The sequence below is a fragment of the Cetorhinus maximus genome, chromosome 19, assembly GCF_964194155.1.
Source record: "Cetorhinus maximus chromosome 19, sCetMax3.hap1.1, whole genome shotgun sequence".
Classification (NCBI taxonomy): Eukaryota; Metazoa; Chordata; class Chondrichthyes; order Lamniformes; family Cetorhinidae; genus Cetorhinus; species Cetorhinus maximus.
This window is the reverse complement of record NC_135897.1, coordinates 77,986,935-78,005,524: the sequence shown is the minus strand read 5'-3', so window position 1 is coordinate 78,005,524 and position 18,590 is coordinate 77,986,935. Positions and strand designations below refer to the sequence as shown.

General features: G+C 44.7%; 1 protein-coding gene across 1 annotated transcript in view; it reads left to right on the top strand.

Annotated features, from left to right (window-relative positions):
- LOC144693957 (sodium/hydrogen exchanger 9-like) overlaps positions 1 to 18,590 on the top strand; it is a 364,072-nt gene that overhangs the window by 135,800 nt on the left and 209,682 nt on the right. The window contains exon 8 of the mRNA XM_078564226.1: positions 3,074 to 3,179. Within this exon, the coding sequence (XP_078420352.1) occupies positions 3,074 to 3,179 (106 nt within the window). The remainder of the gene's footprint in view (positions 1 to 3,073; positions 3,180 to 18,590) is intronic.

The window sequence follows — 18,590 nt, the reverse complement described above, 5'->3', positions numbered from 1 at the left end:
AGCTAGTGGAATTTGAATTTAATCAATAAAAATCTGGAATTAAAAGTCTAATGATGATCATGAAACCATTGTCAATTACTGTAATGCACCTTGGGGAGGAAATCTGCCATCCCTACCTGGTCTGGCGTACATGTGACTCCAGATCCACAGCAATGTGGTTGACTCTTAACTACCCACTGGAATGGGCTAGTAAGCCACTCAGCTGTAGCAAACAGCTAGAAAGTCTATAAGGAATGAAACTGAATGGACCAGAAATGATCCTCACTAAAATCTTGGAGGGGGGGGTGGGGATCGGTGGGATTCCTCAACATTGACTCTGGACCCCTTGAGGTCTCATGGCACGAGGTCAAACATGGGCAAGGAAACCTCCTGCTGATTACCACGTGCTGCTCCCCCTCAGCTGATGAATCAGTGCTCCTCCATGTTGTACACCACTTGGAGGAAGCACTGAGGCTGGCAAGGGTGCAGAATGTACTCTGGGTGGGAACTTCAATGTGCATCACGAAGAGTGGCTCAGTAGCCACTACTGACTGAGCTGGTTGAGTCTTAAAGGACATAGCTTTTAGATTGGGTCTACAGCAGGTGGTGAGGGAACCAATAAGAGGGGCAAACATACTTGACCTCCTCCTCACCAGTCTGCCTGCCACAGATGCATTTGACCATGACAGTATCTGTAGGAGTGACTACCACACAGTCCTTGTGGAGATGAAGACCCGTCTTCACATTGAGGGTACCCTACATTGTGTTGCGTGGCACTACCATCAGGCTAAATGGGATAGATTTCAAGCATATCTAGCAACTTAAGACTGGGCATCCTATGAGCAGTGGCAGAATTTTACTCAACCACAACCTGTAACCTCATGGCCTGGCATATCCCCAGTCTACCATTACTACTGAGCCAGGGGATCAACCCTGGTTCAATGAAGAGTGCAGGAAGGCATGCCAGGAGCAGCACCAGGCATAGCTAAAAATGATGTGTCAACCTTAAAGCTACAACACAGGACTACTTGAGTGCCAAACAGCAGAAGCAGCAAATGATAGACAGAGCTAAGCGATCCCACAACCAACAGATCAGATCTAAGCTCTGCGACCCTGCCACATCCAATCGTGAATGGTGACAACTCACTGGAGGAGGAGGCTCCACAAATATCCCCATCCTCAATGATGGGGGAAGCCCAGCATATCAGTGCAAAAGATAAAGCTGAAGCATTTGCAACAATCCTCAGCCAGAAGTGCCGAGTGGATGATCCATCTCGGCCTCCTCTGGAGGTCCCCAGCAGCACAGATGCCAGTCTTCAGCCAATCGATTCACTCCATGTGATATCAAGAAATGGCTGAAGGCACTGGCTACTGCAATGGCTATGGGCCCTGACAATATTCTTGTGTTCCAGAACTTGCAACCCCCTAGCCAAGCTGTTCCAGTATAGCTACAACACTGGCATCTACCTGGCTATGTGGAAAATTGCCCAGATATGTCCTGTACACAGAAAAGCAGGACAAATCCAACCCGGCCAATTACCACCCCATCAGTCTACTTTCGATCATCAGTAAAGTAATGGAAGGGGTCATCAACAGTACTAACAAGCGGTAACCTGCTCACTGACACTCAGTTTGGATTCTGCCAGGATCACTTAGCTCCTGACCTCATTACAGCCTTGGTTCAAACATGGACAAAAGAGCTGAACTCCCGAGGTGAGGCGAGAGTGACTGCCCTTGACACCAAGGCAGCATTTGACCGTGTGTGGCATCAAGGAGCCCTAGCAAAACTGGTGTCAATGGGAATCAGGGAAAACTCTCCACTGGTTGGAGTCATACCTAGCACAAAGGAAGATGGTTGTGGTTGTTGGAGTTCAATCACCTCAGCTCCAGGACATCACTGCAGGAGTTCCTCTGCTTGTGTCCTAAGACCAACCATCTTCAGTTGCTTCATCATGAGGCCCTTCCTTCCATCTTGAGATCAGAAGTTGGGGTGTTCACTGATAATTGCAAAATATTCAGCACCATTCGCGATTCCACAGATACTGAAGTAGTCCATGTCCAAATGCAGCAAGACCTGGACAATATCCTGGTTTGGGCTGACAAGTGGCAAGTAACATTCATATCACACAAGTGCTAGGCAATGACCATCTCCAACAAGAGAGAATCTAACCATCACCCTTGACATTTGATGGCATTACCATTGCAGAATCCCCCACAATCAATATTTTGGGGGTTACCATTGAGCAGAAACTGAACTGGACTAGCCATATAAATACTGTGGCTACAAGAGCAGGCCAGAGATGAGGAATCCTGTGGTGAGTAACTCACCTCCTTTTGAAACATAAACTTGGCAGGATCAAATTAATCCTGTAAAAAGGGAAAGAATATTGCACTTCTGGAAATGTAAAGTAAAACTCGTAGAGGCTAGAAATTTCAAGTGTAAAGAGAACAGGTTTTCATATGCTCTCTGCCCTAGTGTACCTCACTCTGCTCAAACTTGCTGGTGTCCTGCATTGTATGATACGCTCTTCACCTTCATCATTTTATTTAAAAAAGACCTCTGCTGGACTGCATGTGTGGATGTAGGAGTGCGCACTCTATCAATTTTAGCCTAATGGTCAGTCTGCTGACACAGCCTAGGTGCCTGTGTGAAGATAGAGATCTTGCTAGAGATGCCGAAGCACAGAGCCTCCCCACATATGATTCAGTGCCTTCGGGCAGGATCTCCGGTTCAATTCCTAAGCAGGAAAGGCAGTCAAAACACTGATTGCTCATAAGTGTTCCAGGTTAAGGAAGGGAAAGCCAGTCAGTGTTCCTGCTGTATATATGAATGGGTAAATGCCGTGTGAGGGCAAGATTGGCTTTGGCTGCCATGTCCTTCACAGTTAGATAGCCTACTGATATTCAAGGTCAAGCTTCAAGGTGCCTAATGGCCACTTGGGTGAGGTAGTGATGAGCAACTAGCATTCATGGAAACTATGTCCCAAGTGAAGGAGATGGGAAGAGTGGCAGAATGGGAGAAATTTGGTGAGCAAAGGAATTGGGTTATAGTTTATGTTGTCATTTCTTTCTCCTTAACATACGCTTTGATTACTTAACGAAATTCACCAAACTCTGTGAATTCCCGATGCTGGAGACTGGAATATTTTTCTTCTTGTCCTGGAGTGCATTTCTCTCAGCGGAAGCCAGCGGCCTTACAGGTGAGTGAGAACAATACCTGCACACATCACCCCTATTGGGGCATTTTTAGGAAAATCAGATCAGCGAAGAGATTAGAAATTTTATCCCATTATCCGTTGATGCTTAAATGTATCTGAACGTCTTCAGTGATGAACCAGGGTCTTTGTAAATGTGCTGTTTGCTTTTCACAAAACGCTGGAAGTTCTGAATGCATTCCTATCAGACTAATGAGACCTGAGTTCCCTTAATGTTTTGCAGAGGATTTATTTTCATAAAATGCTTAATTGCTCCGCTGTTGAAATTTGCTGTATTCATTTTCTTATGAAATTAGATTATCCTCGTTCTCTACCATCTGTAGCCTCTTAAATTCGCTTTCACCCTGCATCACGGAAGAGGGGCTGGTGTGTTCCTCCGAATGTCACTGTTTTTCTTGGTGCAGTTAAATGTCTGTTTTTGAAGAGTGTTTTTTTTTGCAGGGAGAGAAGTTTTATTCATCAAAACATTGTCACTTAGGTGACATTCAATCAAAAAAACTCACCCATGTAACCAACCAAAATTCTGATTTTTAATATTACATTTACTTCAAAGGAAAGGAACCCACCCATTTATGAGATTCTGTACACTTAACCAATATCAAAAAAACACAATCACAACAATGGGGAGGGAGCCAGTGGTGTAGTGGTGATATCACTGGCCCAGTAATCTAGAGACTCAGCTTGTGTTCTGGGTTCAAATCCCACCATGGTGGCTGGTGGAATTTAAATTCAATTAATAATCTGGAACTGTAACGTTAGTCTCAGTAATGGTACACTATTGACTGTTGTAAATACCCATCTGGTTCACTAATGTCCTGTACCTTCTACCTGGTCTGGCCTACATGTGACTCCAGACCTTGACTCTTAATTGCCCTCTGAAATGGCCTAGCAAGCCACTCTGTTCTAGGCCAATTAAGAATAAGCACCAAATGCTGGCCTTGCCAATGATACCCACATCCCATGAAAGAGTAAAACAAAATTACTTGGTGCATCAAGTACCAAAGGTTAACCAGTGTTTGTACAAACATGTTACTTCCTTCATGGGTCAAATTGCAACCAGTTGTAGGCTAGAATGAGTCTCAATATTATCTGTATTCACCGATCTTGCTAAGCAGGCCCCAAATTGTGTATTCTTCCAGCCTGCCTCTCCTCCAATTTATTTTGTATAATAAATCTTCACAAAGCAAAGTTTTTTTTTCAGAATCACATTACTTGAATGAGTGCATTTGAAATAGCTTAGAAATAACTTAGAAGTGGCGGCATGTATGTGCCTTTAAAGGTGGGGTATCTTTCATTTCTAGCGTTGTCATCAGAATTGTTAATCTGATGAGGCTACAAACACCAATCTGGCAATCTGATCTGTACAAGTATATCTCTGGTGTTGGTTGCAGGTGCAGGAGTTAAGTTAACTCTACATTAATATCCCTAATAGAGTCCATCTGCTACGCTGTTGCTCAGAGAATTTTTTAACAATATAATTGAAAGCATGAAAAAAAAATCCATGACCCTGGCCCAACTTTGTTATCCAACTCTATAATGCATTGCTCACAAATTGAATTCCAGATTTAGAGGCCCAAGCCTCTGTACATTAGCATTTTGATAAATCAAGTTCCAGGCACCCCACTACAATTATTATGCCTCTTGCTATTTAGTTTCTCATAAATCAAGTTGCAAGGTTCTGCAGATCCAGACCTCTGCATGTTGATTTACTCATAATTTGAGGCCATAGTCTCTCTACATTTTCTTCTTGATGAATCAGGCTGCAGACTTGTCTAGGTACTTATGGTCTATCTGCCATTTCATAGAAGCCTATCATAAAACGTATTATAATTCAGAAATTTGATATAATGAAAGCTATTCCATTATCTCACAACTTCCTTTGAGTCAGAGCTTAGTAGAATTATTGTGGTGACTGAAGACATTTAAGACTGGTACAATAACCAATCAGAAGGCAGAAAACCTGAGACTACGGTTACCTAAACAATCAGAAATCAACAAATTATAGACATAAAAAATGATCATATATTAGTCAATCTTCCAAGGAGGTGTAGAAGCCTAGTCTAGATCTAAACAACTCACTGGGGAATGAGGCTCCATAAAGATCCCCATCCTCAATGATGGAGGAGCCCAGCACATCAGTGCAAAAGGTAAGACTGAAGCATTTGCTACAATCTTAATCCAGAAGTGCCGAGTGGGTGTTCAATCTCGGCCTCCTCCAGAAGTCCCCAGCATCACACATGCCAGTCTTCAGCCAATTTGATCCACTCCACGTGATATCAAGAAACAGCTGAAGGCACTGGACAGTGCAAAGGCTATGGGTTCTGACAATATTCCGGCAATAGTTCTGAAGACTTGTGCACCAGCACTTGGTGAGCCCTTAGCCAAGCTGTTCCAGTACAACTACAAAACTGACATCCAACCGGGTATATGGAAAATTGCCCAGGTATGTCCTGTACACAAAAAGCAGGATGAATCTAACATGGCCAATTACCGCCCCATCAGTCTACTCTCGATCATCGGTAAAGTAATGGAAGGGGGCATCAACAGCATTTGCTTAGCAATAACTTGCTCACCGACACCCAGTTTGGGTTGCAGCAGGACCATTCAGCTCCTGATCTCATTACAGCCTTGATTCAAACATGGACAAAAGAGCTGAACTCCTGAGGTGAGGTGAGAGTGAGTCCCTTTGACATGAAGGCTGCATTTAACCAAGTGTAGCATCAAGGAACCTCAGCAAAACAGGTGTCAATGGGAATCGGGGGGAAAACTCTCCACTGGCTGGAGTCATACCTAGCACAAAGGAAGATGGTTATGGTTGTTGGAGGTCAGTCACCTCAGCTCAATGACATCACTGCAGAAGTTCCCCAGGGTAGTGTCTTAGGCCCAACCATCTTCAACTGCTTCATCAGTAACCTTCCTTCCAACATAAAGTCAGAAGTGAGGATGTTCACTGATGATTGCACAATGTTCAGCACCATTCACGGCTCCTCAGATACTGAAGCAGTCCATGTCCATATGCAGCAAGACCTGGACAATATTCAAGCTTGGGATGACAAGTGGCAAGTAACACTTGCGCCCACAAGTGCCAGGCAAAGACCATCTCCAACAAGAGAGAATCTTGCCATCGTCCCTTGGCGTTCAATGGAATTACGATTACTGAATCCTCCACTATCAACATTTTGGGTATTACTATTGACCAGAAACTGAACTGGACTAGCCATATAAATACTGTGGCTACAAGAGTAGGTCAGAGGCTAGGAATCTTGCAGCAAGTAACTCGCCTCCTGACTCCCCAGAGCTTGTCCACCACCTACAAGACACAAGTCAGGAGTGTGATGGAATACTCCCCACTTGCCTGGATGAGTGCAGCTCCCACAACACTCAAGAAGCTTGACACCATCCAGGACAAAGCAGCCAGCTTGATTGGCACCACATCCACAAACATCCACTCCCTCCACCACCGACACACTGTTATAGCAGTGTATGCCATCTACAAAGTGCACTGCAGAAATTCACCAAGGCTCCTTCGTCAACATCTTCCAAACCCACAACCACTACCATCTAGAAGGACAAGTGCAGCAGATACATGGGAACATCACCACCTGGAAGTTCCCTTCCAAGTCACTCACCACCCTGAGTTGGAAATGTATCGCCGTTTCTTCACTGTTGCTGGGTCAAACTCCTGGAACTCCCTAACAGCGCTGTGGGTGTACCTACACCACATGGACTGCAGCGGTTCAAGAAGTCAGCTCACCACCACCTCAAGGGCAACTAGGGATGGGCAAAAAATGCTGACCCAGCCAGCAAAGCCCACATCCTGTGAATGAATTAAATATAAAATGTCATCTTCTGGTAATACAGTTTAAAGGGAGGAAGATAATTGGATGAAGGTGCGCAGACATAATACCATAAGATGTAGGAGCAGAAGTAAGCCATTCGGCCCATTGAGTCTGCTCTGCCATTCAATGAGATCATGGCTGACTTGATAATCCTCAACTCCACTCTTCTGCTTTTTCCCCATAACCCTTGATTCCTTTACTAATTAAAGATTTGGCTGTCTCAGCCTTGAATATATTTAATGACCCAGCCTCTACAGCCCTCTGCGATAGAAAAAAAATTCCACAGATTAACTACCCTCAGAGAAGAAATTCCTCCTCATCTCTGTCTTAAATGGGTGACCCCTTACTCTGAGATTATGCCTTCTGGTCCTACACTCTCCCAGAAGGGGAACCAACCTCTCAGCATCTATCCTGTCAAACCCACTAAGAATCTTATATGTTTCAATAAGGTTTCCTCTCATTCTTCTAAACTTCACTGAGTACAGGCCCAACCTACACAACCTTTCCTTATAAGAAAATACCTCCATACCCTGGATTAACCCAATGAACTATCTCTGGGCTGCCTCCAATGCCAATATATCTTTCTTTAGATAAGGTGACCAAAACTGTTCACAGTATTCTAGGTGTGGTCTAACTAGTTCCTTTATAGTTTTAGCAAGAGTTCCCTATTTTTATACTTCATTCTCTTTGAAATAAAGGCCAACACTCCATTTGCCTTTCCTAATACCTGCTGAACTTGTATGCTAACTTTTTGCGATTCATGCACGAAGATCCCCAAATCCCTCTCTACTGCAGTTTTCTGCAGTCTTTTTCCATTTAAATAATATTCAGCTCCTCTATTCTTCCTGCCAAAGTGCATAACCTCACATTTCCCCACATTATATTTCATCTGCCACGTTTTTGCTCACTCACTTAACCTGTCTATATCCCTCTGTAGAATCTTTGTGTCATCCTCACCACTGGCCCTGCCACCAATTTTGTGTCATCCGCATACTTGGCGATAGTATATTCACTTCCCTCACTCAAGTCATTAATATATATTGTAAATAATTATGGCCCCAGCACTGATCCCTGTGGCACTCCACTAGTTACAGGTTACCATCCTGAAAATGCACTCCCTTACCCCAACTCTGTCTTCTATTAGTTGGCCAATCCTCTATCCATGCTAATATACTACCCCCAATACCATGGGCTCTTATCTTATTAAGTAGCCTTATGTGCGGTGCCTTTTGGAAATCAAAATATAATACATCTATTGGTTTCCCTCTATCTATCCTGCTTGTTACCACCTCAAATAATTCCAATAAATTTGGCAGGCATGATTTCTCCTTCATGAAGCCATGCCGACTCTGCTTGTTTATATTGTGTATTTTTAAATTCTCTGCTGTTACATCCTTTATGATGGACTCTCTCATTTTCCCAATGACGGATGTTAAGCTAACTGCCCTATAGTTACCTGCTTTTTGTCTCCCTCTCTTTTTGAATAAGTGTGTTACATTGGTAGTTTTCCAATCCTTTGAGAATATTCCAGAATCTAAGGATTCTTGGAAGATTACTACCAGTGCATCCACAGTCTGTGTTTTGTTTGAAAAAAAAAGGTACTCTTTTTATTCCCTCATGGGATGTGGGCGTTGTTGGTTCGTCCAGCCTTTATTGCCCATTCCTCATTGCCCGTGAGAAAATGGTGGTGAGCCATCTTCTTGAACCCTGCAGTCCATGTGGTGTAGATATACCCATAGTGCTATTGGGTAGGGAGTTCCAGGATTTTGCCCCACCAACAGCAAAGGAATGACGATATAGTTCCAAGTGAAGATGGCGTGTGGCATGGAGGGGAACTTGTGGTAGTGTTGTTCCCATGCATCTGCTGCCCTTGTCCTTCTAGGCGGTAGAGGTCGCGGGTTTGGAAGGTGCTGATGAAGCAGCCTTGGTGAATTGCTGCAGTGCGTCTTATAGATGATATACACTATGCATCAATGGTGGAGTGAGTGAATGGCGAAGGAGTGGATGGGGTGCCAATCAAGTGGGCTGCTTTGTCCTTCATGGTGTTTTGCAGTTACACCCATCCAGGCAAGTGGAGAGTATTCCATCACACCTGACTTGTGCCTTGTGTATGGTAGACAGTTGAGTTTCTGGTGAATGGTGGGAATACAGAACTTTTCACAGCTTCAAAATGCCCTAAAGCACTTTATAGCCAATGAAGTGAATTTTGAAATGTAGTCACTTTTGTAATAAGGACAACGTGGTGGTTAATTTGCACACAAAGCAGATAATATGTTTTGCTGGTGTTGGTTGAGAGATTATTATTGGAAAGGACTTTAGGTCTTCTTTGAAATACTGGCATGGGATCTCTAACACCTGACTGAGACCAGACAGAACCTGAGTTTGACATCACATCTGAAAGGTGGCATCTCTGACAGTGTAGTACTCCCTCAGTACTACACCAGAATGTCAACATTTGTTCTGTGTGCAAGCCTCTGAGTTGGGATTTGAACCCACAATCTCTGACTAGATGCAAGAATACTTCCACTTGAGCCAAGGCTGGCCCCTTTTAAAGTCATATGTTCTATCCTTATTCCCTTTTTATATTATAATTTATAGTTAAGTGTCAAAACCTAGGGGCAATTCAGAAATGGGGAATAGTTGGAAAGGACCCAAAAGTGAGAGTGGAGATTATGATTAACCTGTGCCCATTTGTTCCAATGCATACAGCATGCAGATTCCTTGTTTCTTGCTCATGTATGTGATCGCAGTGTTCAGCCAGTGCCTAGTATGCTGTTCAAGTATGCAAACTGAGTAGCGGGTGCAAAATGATGAGAATTCAAGCTAACCTTTGCTACTTAAAACAAGCCTGCACCTCTTAAAGTCAACTTCAACTTTGCTCTTCTCCGCCGATGCTGCCAGACCTGCTGAGTTTTTCCAGGTATTTCTGTTTTTGTTTTGCATTTTGGCTGGAGAAGGCCCTGGAATTCATTGCACTTATGACTTTGACCTGGGAGAGATACCAGAATGGTATGAGATGGCAGAGAGCAAGCTCCAAAGTTCTCAGATGTGGCACTGGTGCAGGAGATTGAATGGAGGAGAGAGGTCATCTATCTACTGCACACCTCTCCAGACAAAGTCTGAGAAGGCAATGGGAGCAGATAACCATGCAGGTCAATGCCAGCAGTGCAGCCTTGAGGATTGGAAATTTCAAGAAATTCAATGAACTCACGGGAGTGGTCAAGGTTAATGAAAATCACATTCCGACAACTGCAGCACCAACCTCACACTGCTCAATGCAGCAGACCCCCATCACTCACCCACATCTCACAATTTATACACACTATTTGACTGGGACAGGCATATCACCCAAACACATTGCACCACACTCACTGGCACACTTCCTTCTCAATCAAAGGCAATGGTTGATAACCAGCAGGGCACAGGCACAGCCGTGAATCCTCACCCTCATGGAGGAGAGAGTGCTCATCATCTTTGGAGCAGCAATGACTGAGGCCATGGCCAGTGGTGGGACTGAAAAGATGGAAGATGACAGTCTGCTCATACCTATCCTCCTCCTTAATCCCACTTCATCCTCACCCCACAATCTCTTCTGATTCCCAAGCTGAAGATTATTTAAGGATGCGCCTTTTGCTTTCTAATGTTCCTCCCACCACAACACTACCTTTGGGAATTTCTCCTTTCAGATACACCAGTACTGCCATCTGGCCAGGTAGTGGCTCTGGAGTGGAAGAGACTGATGATATTGAAACACTGTCACTCGATCTCACACTTGCAGTCCTCAGCTCAGATACTGGCACTGCATGTACTTTATGAAGTATCAAGGCAGGATCTGCACTTGGAGCATCACTGAGAGCATCCAGGGCAGGGGGAAAGGGCAGCACGATGCCTGCTCACCGAGGGCTATGTCATGCACTGGTCCCACTGCAGAGTACTCAGATGAGGACGTCAATGGGGTGGCATGCAGTAAAAGGCTGATGGGTTTGCACACAAAAATGCATGATGCATTGGGAAGCCTACCAGAAAACCTGCAGTCAGTGTTAAGAAGCATGGTGGAGTGCAGCACCTGTCTCAGCTTTAATCGCATCACAAGCAGAAGACACGCTCTGACTGAATGCTGTGGAAGCTCAGACTGAGGCCATATAAACTTAATCAATCCCCATGCAAGCACTGACTGCTGCCATCATGTCTGCAGATACCAGTGATCAAAGCGCCTTGCAGGGTCTCATGATGTTCCAACAATCTGTCCCCCAACAGATTACTAAATTTTCTCAGATGCCATCCTGGGGACTGGCAATGTTTCTGTGGAGTGTGATCCTGCGATCCACCCTAAGGAGGACAGTTGTCGCTCTGCCAGTGCATTTGCTGCTCCCTGTCAGTCAGCCACCCTGGACTGCTGCCACCTATGCCAAGGTGGAGAAGTCTGAAGTCGGGACTTGTCAGGCCAGAGCTGCTTGAGGTTGTTCCGCAAGGCCACCTGCAATCTCCCTCACTAAAGCTACCAGTCTTCTGCCAGCTGTGCTGCAGCCACTAGCGCAGCACCGTGTAGGAGCACTAAGTGTGAGACTGTTGTTGAATGGGGAATTTAGGTTGTTTAATTAGTACCATATTTCGGGTGAGCTGATCAAGGACAGCCCAGTTGGAAAAGGGATGTAACCGAGGTTTTCCACCTACGGTGGTTGACAGGGCCCTCAACCCGTGTCCAGCCCATCTCCTGCGCATCCGCCCTCACACCTTCCTCTCCCTCCCAGAAACATGATAGGGTCCCCCTTGTCCTCACTTATCACCCCACCAGCCTCCGCATTCAAAGGATCATCCTCCGCCATTTCTGCCAACTCCAGCATGATGCCACCACCAAACACATCTTCCCTTTACCCCCCCTGGCGGCATTCTGCAGGGATCGTTCCCTCTGAGACACCCTGGTCCACTCCTCCATCACCACCTACACCTCAACACCCTCCCATGGCACCTTCCCATGCAACCGCAGAAGGTGCAACACCTGCCCCTTTCCTTCCCCTCTCCTCACCGTCCACAGGCCCAAACACTCATTTCAAGTGAAGCAGCATTTCACTTGCACTTCCCTCAACTTAGTCTACTGCATTTGTTGCTCCCAATGCGGTTTCCTCCACATTGGAGAGACCAAATGCAGACTGGGTGACCGCTTTGCAGAACACCTTCGGTCTGTCCGCAAGCATGACCCAGACCTCCCTGTTGCTTGCCATTTCAACACTCCACCCTGCTCTCATGCCCACATGTCCATCCTTGGCCTACTGCATTGTTCCAGTGAAGCTTAACGCAAACTGGAGGAACAGCACCTCATCTTCCAACTAGGTACTTTACAGCCTTCCGGACTGAATATTGGGTTCAACAATTTTAGATCATGAACTCTCTCCTCCATCCCCACCCCCTTTCCGATCCCCACCCCCCTTTTTTCCAATATCCCACCTATTTCCATTATTTTTAAATGTATTTCCATCCGTTGTTTTATCTCTGCCTTTTAGCCTATTTCGATTCCTTCAACCCACCCACCCCCACTAGGGCTATCTGTACCTTGCTTGTCCTGCTTTCTACCCTTAATTAGCACATTCCTTAGATAATATCACCACCTTCAACACCTCTTTGTCCTTTTGCCTGTGACATCTTTTGGCAATCTCCACCTATCACTGGCCCTCTATCCAGCTCTACCTGTCCCACCCCCCTTAAACCAGCTTATATTTCACCTATTTTTACTTAGTTCTGTTGAAGAGTCATATAGACTCGAATCGTTAACTGTGTTCCTCTCCGCAGATGCTGCCAGATCTGCTGAGTTTTTCCAGGTATTTTTATTTTTGTTTTGGAAAGGGGATGTGTTGGTTGCCTACTCCCTCCCTCCCCCCTCCCCTTCCTCAGCTGCTCGCCTCATACCTAGTGGCAAAGGCTATATCCGTGTGATAGCAAAATTGTGCAGGGTGCAGCAAACCACAATGAATGATAAGCACGCTCTGTGGTGCTCTGCAGGGCTCCTTCAGAGCGGTGCAAGCAGTAGAAATGTTACTAGAGCACCCTCCCATGGTCTACACGACTACATTTTATGCAGAAGGATGGCTTCCATTATACCTAAAGCGTGTGGTTTGGTTGTCCCCTGGAATTATGAGCCAGGTGGTCAGTAGATAGCTGTTGCAGCCCGGAAGCTACCCTCTGGTTTGATGTGGTGCCTCAAATACTGAGGGAACTGGGAACTGAAGCAGTCCAAAGCCATTATGACTGCTGCCAGGATACCAAGCATTCATCTGCAGGATATGGTGTTCATGGTCACACAGCAACTACATAATGAGGAATTGGAACCCTTTGCAGTTGGTTTTTAGATGTGGTGCCTACAAAACACCATTTGTGCAGTCAGTGGCATCTTGTACCATGGAGAAACCTGCTATCCTGGTGAAGCTACTGGCCTGGAAAAAAAAAGAATGCAATGTGTTCCCCTCTCCTGGCGTTCAAAGCATCATTGATTTCCTTCATCACAGCAGTGGACAGTGAACTGGGCAATGTTAGAGATGTCCCTTGCTCCAGTCCAGAAGAATCCCGACACACAAATGTTCGTAGCCATGGCCACCTTCCCAGCCACTGGCAGTGCCATTCTTGCCCTGCTCAGAGGCTGCAGGTCTGCCTGCAACAGGTGGCAGATTTCAGTGGGCACTTTCTTTGTAAAGTTGAGACATCATTCACACACTTCCTTCTTGAGGTAAGAGAATTACTCTCTGAAGACACTGGGTGGATATGGCCTCTTGCTGAGAGCATTTCTCCCCTCTTTCTCCTCCCTCTTTGTTGCCTCTGCTTCATCCTCCTGTCATGGTGTAGACCAAGGGTGATGGTAACTAGAGCATCAGTGACTGATGGTGAGTGGTCTGAGTAGCATCCTTGAAGTGAGAAACAAGGCCATCACTACGTGCCATGCACAACTGTGTGTATGTTTCAGCAACTTTAAATGAAAGTACAACCTACCAAGCACTTCTACTAACTCAGCAACAGCCAGTAGAAATCAATCAGTAACTAACCTAAAGTAGTTTATGCTTTAAATTAAAGGACGGGGGGAGTTCCAACTGCTGAGCTTACGTTCAACTGTGCGACGTTAAGAGGGTATTAGCTGTACCATTGAGGTTAAAAGTGGCAACACTTGCACCAAATCCATGGTACATGCTAACTGACATCACTATCTGCCTAATTAGCATACTTCTGGACCATGCTCCTAACACCTGAAGACCTTACCAAAATGGCGTCCGGTGTGATCCGCACCTGATGTGTGCGTGTGGCACATACATCATTTTAGGCATTAAATGGCAATCGTTGGGACAGGTGGCTGCTTTTGTGGTAACAGGACAGGGTTTGGAAATGAAGCCATAGGTGGGCATACTCTGGCTATAATTGAATAGATATGAGTATACCCAAGTGAGGGCAAACCCACTGAGCTGGACAAGGGAAAAGTTAAAACAGAAAATGCTGGAAATACTCAGCAGGTTAGGCAACATCTGTGGAGAGAGAAACAGTTAACATTTCAGGTCTGATGCGATGAAAAGCCATCAACCTGTTAACTCTGTTTCTTTCTCCACAGATGCTGCCAGACCCGTTTCCAGCATTCTCTGTCTTTATTTCAGATTGCCATCATCTACAGTATTTTAATTTTGTACCAAAGATCATTGGTGTGGCTAGTAGTGTCACAGGCTGCAGAGAAATCAAGAATGACAAGGAGGTATAATGGATAAAGGGTCAGTCACCAAGTCTCTTCAGTAGGACAAAGGAAGGATTTTTGATTTCTAATTCACCTTTGCAAATGTTGTTGCATTTGTTGACTTCTCCCACTTCCCTTGTATCCCATCTTATGCTTGGGTGTGAGTTGCAACATGACAGCCCCAGAGACCCAAAGGAGGTGGGTTGATGTTCACCAGTCCTTGTAGGAAGTTACTGATCCCTGGAGAAGATTCCTCCTTGGCCAGCTGCCTGTGGCTGCTCGTAACTGAAGTTGGGAACTGACTATTAGCCCACAGTGACTTCTAAACATTTTTGTTGTCTCCTATAAACTTCGGATGACTGTTGTCAAACAAAATTTGACAGCATGCCACATGAGGTAGTAGGGCAGCTGACCAAAGGCTTAGTCAAAGCGATAGGTTTCAAAGGAGAAAAGCGAGGTTTGGAGGGGAAAATTCCGGCGCTTAGAGCTTTGGCAACTGAAGGCATTGGAGAGATTATAAACTGGGATATATTCTTGACAATCTGTTATATGTCCTGCCTGATTGTCTGTCTGTTCCTTTGAAGTTGATGGATCTGAGTTCTGGGTAGGGCTTATTATGGGTGCCCAACACAATACCATCTGTCTTGTGTACAGCCGCCCACGATGAATTTCTACTCCAGTGTTCCATAACAGCAGTGATCGATGTGATCCGGTGCTGGTCCACAAATCAGGCTTCTCCATCAGAATAGAGCATGTTGCCACAAATATGGCATCTTCCATAGCATGGATAACTGTTTCAGTAGTTAAATTAATTAAGTAACGACTGAAGAAGTGTTAAAGGACCATTATTGGAGTCTAATTGTGATTAGCTGCTAGTTTATATTCCCATTAACCAAATCACAGGAATTGCACATTTTGCAATTGCATGTTTCTGAAATTTTATAAATGCATCAGAAATAACTATGAAAAACAGATATTTTGCTTATTTTCCCAAAGAGATGTTATCCCTTCCTCCATGCCCTGCTGAACCTAATCAAAGAATTGCTGAGGCAAGATTGAAAACTGCAATATGCCAACAGAGTTCTTCCCATTTCAATCAGCAAAAAAACAATTTTAAAATATCAATCAAGTATTACATATACATATATTCCTGAAGTTTTTTTTTAAATATCGAAATTAAATCTTTTTATTAACTTCAAAAAACATATCTGCCAAATACTGAGCATTGCTTTAACATATTCCATCTTCAGGTGCAAAAAACCCTTTTGCAAAACTCATTTCACCCCAATGAAGAATTTTGCTCCTCATTTAACATAAATATGGAACCCATCTCTTTGTTATCCCGGCACTTATCCTTTAAGTACAGAAAATCCCAATCACAGCCTCACAGATGAGAAGCCCTTTGCTGTCAACCAGCCCGCAAATGAATTATAGAGAAATGAATGAAGGAACAAAATGACATTTCTTCATTGCTATCACTGTTCTCCAGACCAGGCCACTTTGCTTCAGACCATGTAAGTATCTCCATTATATATTGGTGACTGCATGTTTGGAGAGATTCTCTGCTGTCTTTGTTTCTGTGTATTTGGGGAATGTACACTCCTGACTCATACAGAAGCTAATTCAAAGACAGATGAGCCACCTGTTGGGTAGATTGCCTAATGAGCGGTGCCTGCAGTGTGTACCCAGGTAGCAGAAATAATTAGTATTTATCACTGAGCTATCAATCGTTTACTTCTGACCATGGGCTTTGCAGTGTCCCATCACGGGGTCACTTCCTGTGGTTTTATCCTAGTAGTTGAGTGAATAGCCATCTGGACTAACAATGCTCCGTTCTTAAAGCCCACTGTTTTGAGCCTCTGAACTCATAGTATAATTGACAGTTCTGCTGAGTGTGACAATATCTCTTTTGATCTTTCTGGTCCCAGTTTGGGCTTCAGAACAAAGGAAGGAAATATGACTGGGCCCCGTTAACATTGTTTGTTCAGGCTGCTCATTGTGCCCCTGTCAGGGTAGGGGTAGAGGTTAACAAGACATTTTATGGGTGACTGAGTTTATCATAAACATTCTCTTCTAAATACAAGGTGAGAACTGTTCGAAACCCAGGACTTAGATTGCTTTCAACAACAGCAAGTTAGTTGAAATCTAATTTTGCTTCTGTTGGCCTCATTTCTGAATAAACTTGTTTTGTTAAATTAGTTCAAGATGCCTAGTGCTGCAGAATGTTATGTATGCATCAGTTGCAAAGAAAAATGTGTATAATGAGGTCTGTAACAGTGGTATAAAGGGTTCATTGTTGTCCACTGTGCCAGTTACTTTGCTGATGACCCTTATGTTTTGGCTCAGGCAGAGTAAGAGTGAACCCCCTGGAAGTTGGAACTTAGGTGCTAACAAGATGCAACGCAACTTTGGCTGCAGCGGAGTGGATCAGCTGTGTATTATGCAGCTTATTTTCCTTTCCATTGAAGTGAATAAACTCAGCATGGTAACTGACAAGTGATTAATCCACTACCATCCATTCTGTGTCCCCGCCAACGTTAAATTTCACTCCAAAAGTAGCGAGAGTTTGCTCCAAACATAACAGTTGGTTCAGATTGTAATGGGTGCTCAAATTTTAAAGCTAAATAAATTACCAGAATCAAATGGCCAAATGATCCAGGCCTATGAAGGGCACGATCATGAGCTTGAACGAGCATGTTGGCTTGTGAATGATAGGAGGAGGAGTTCCTCAGGGTGGTGTCCTCAGCCCAACCATCTTCAGTTACTTCATCAATAACCTTCCTTCCATCATAAGGTCAGAAGTGTGGATGTTTTCTGATGATTGCACAATATTCAGCACCATTCGCGACTACTCAGATACTGAAGCAGTCCATGTCCAAATGCAGCAAGACCTGGACAATATCCAGGCTTGGGCTAACAAGTGGCAAGTAACATTCGCACCACACAAGTGTCAGACAATGACCATCTCCAACAAGAGAGAATCCAACCATCGTCCCTTAATATTCAAAGGCATTACCATTACTGAATCTCCCACTTTCAACATCCTGGGGGTTACCATTGAGCAGAAACTGAACTGGACTAGCCATATAAATACTGTGGCTACAAGAGCAGGTCCGAGGCTAGGAATGATGCGACGAGTAATGCACCACCTGACTCCCCAAAGCCTGTCCGCCATCTACAAGGCACAAGTCAGGAGTGTGATGGAATACTCCCCACTTGCCTGGATGAGCGCAGCACTCAAGAAGTTTGACACCATCCAGCACAAAGCAGCCCGCTGATTGGCACCACATCCACAAACATTGACACCCTCGACCACCGACGCACAGTAGCAGTAGTGTGTAACACCTACAAGATGCACTGCAGGAATTCACCAAGGCTCCTTTGACAGTGCCTTCCAAACCCACAACCACTACTATCTAGAAGGACAAAGGCAGCAGATAGATGGGAACACCGCCACCTGGAAGTTCCCCTCCAAGTCACTCACCACCCTGACTTGGAAATATATCGCCATTCCTTCACTGTCACTGGGTCAAAATCCTGGAACACTCTTCCTAACAGCTCTGTGAGTGTGCCTACAATATATGGACTGCAGCAGTTCAAGAAGGCGGCTCACCACCACCTTCTCAAGGGCAACTAGGGATGCGTAATAAATGCTGGCCCACATCCTGTGAATGAATTAAAAGAAAGGGCTTAGGTTAGAAGCTTCAAAGCAGCAGAAGTGGTTCATGGTTGACCAGGCTGAAGAAAAGAAGCTGTCACTCTTGAACTTCCAGGGAGGCTAAATGACAACAAGACTGATGAGCCAGAGCAGTCAAACCAACGAATAGCACTGTGCAGAAAATGTTGCTAAATCCA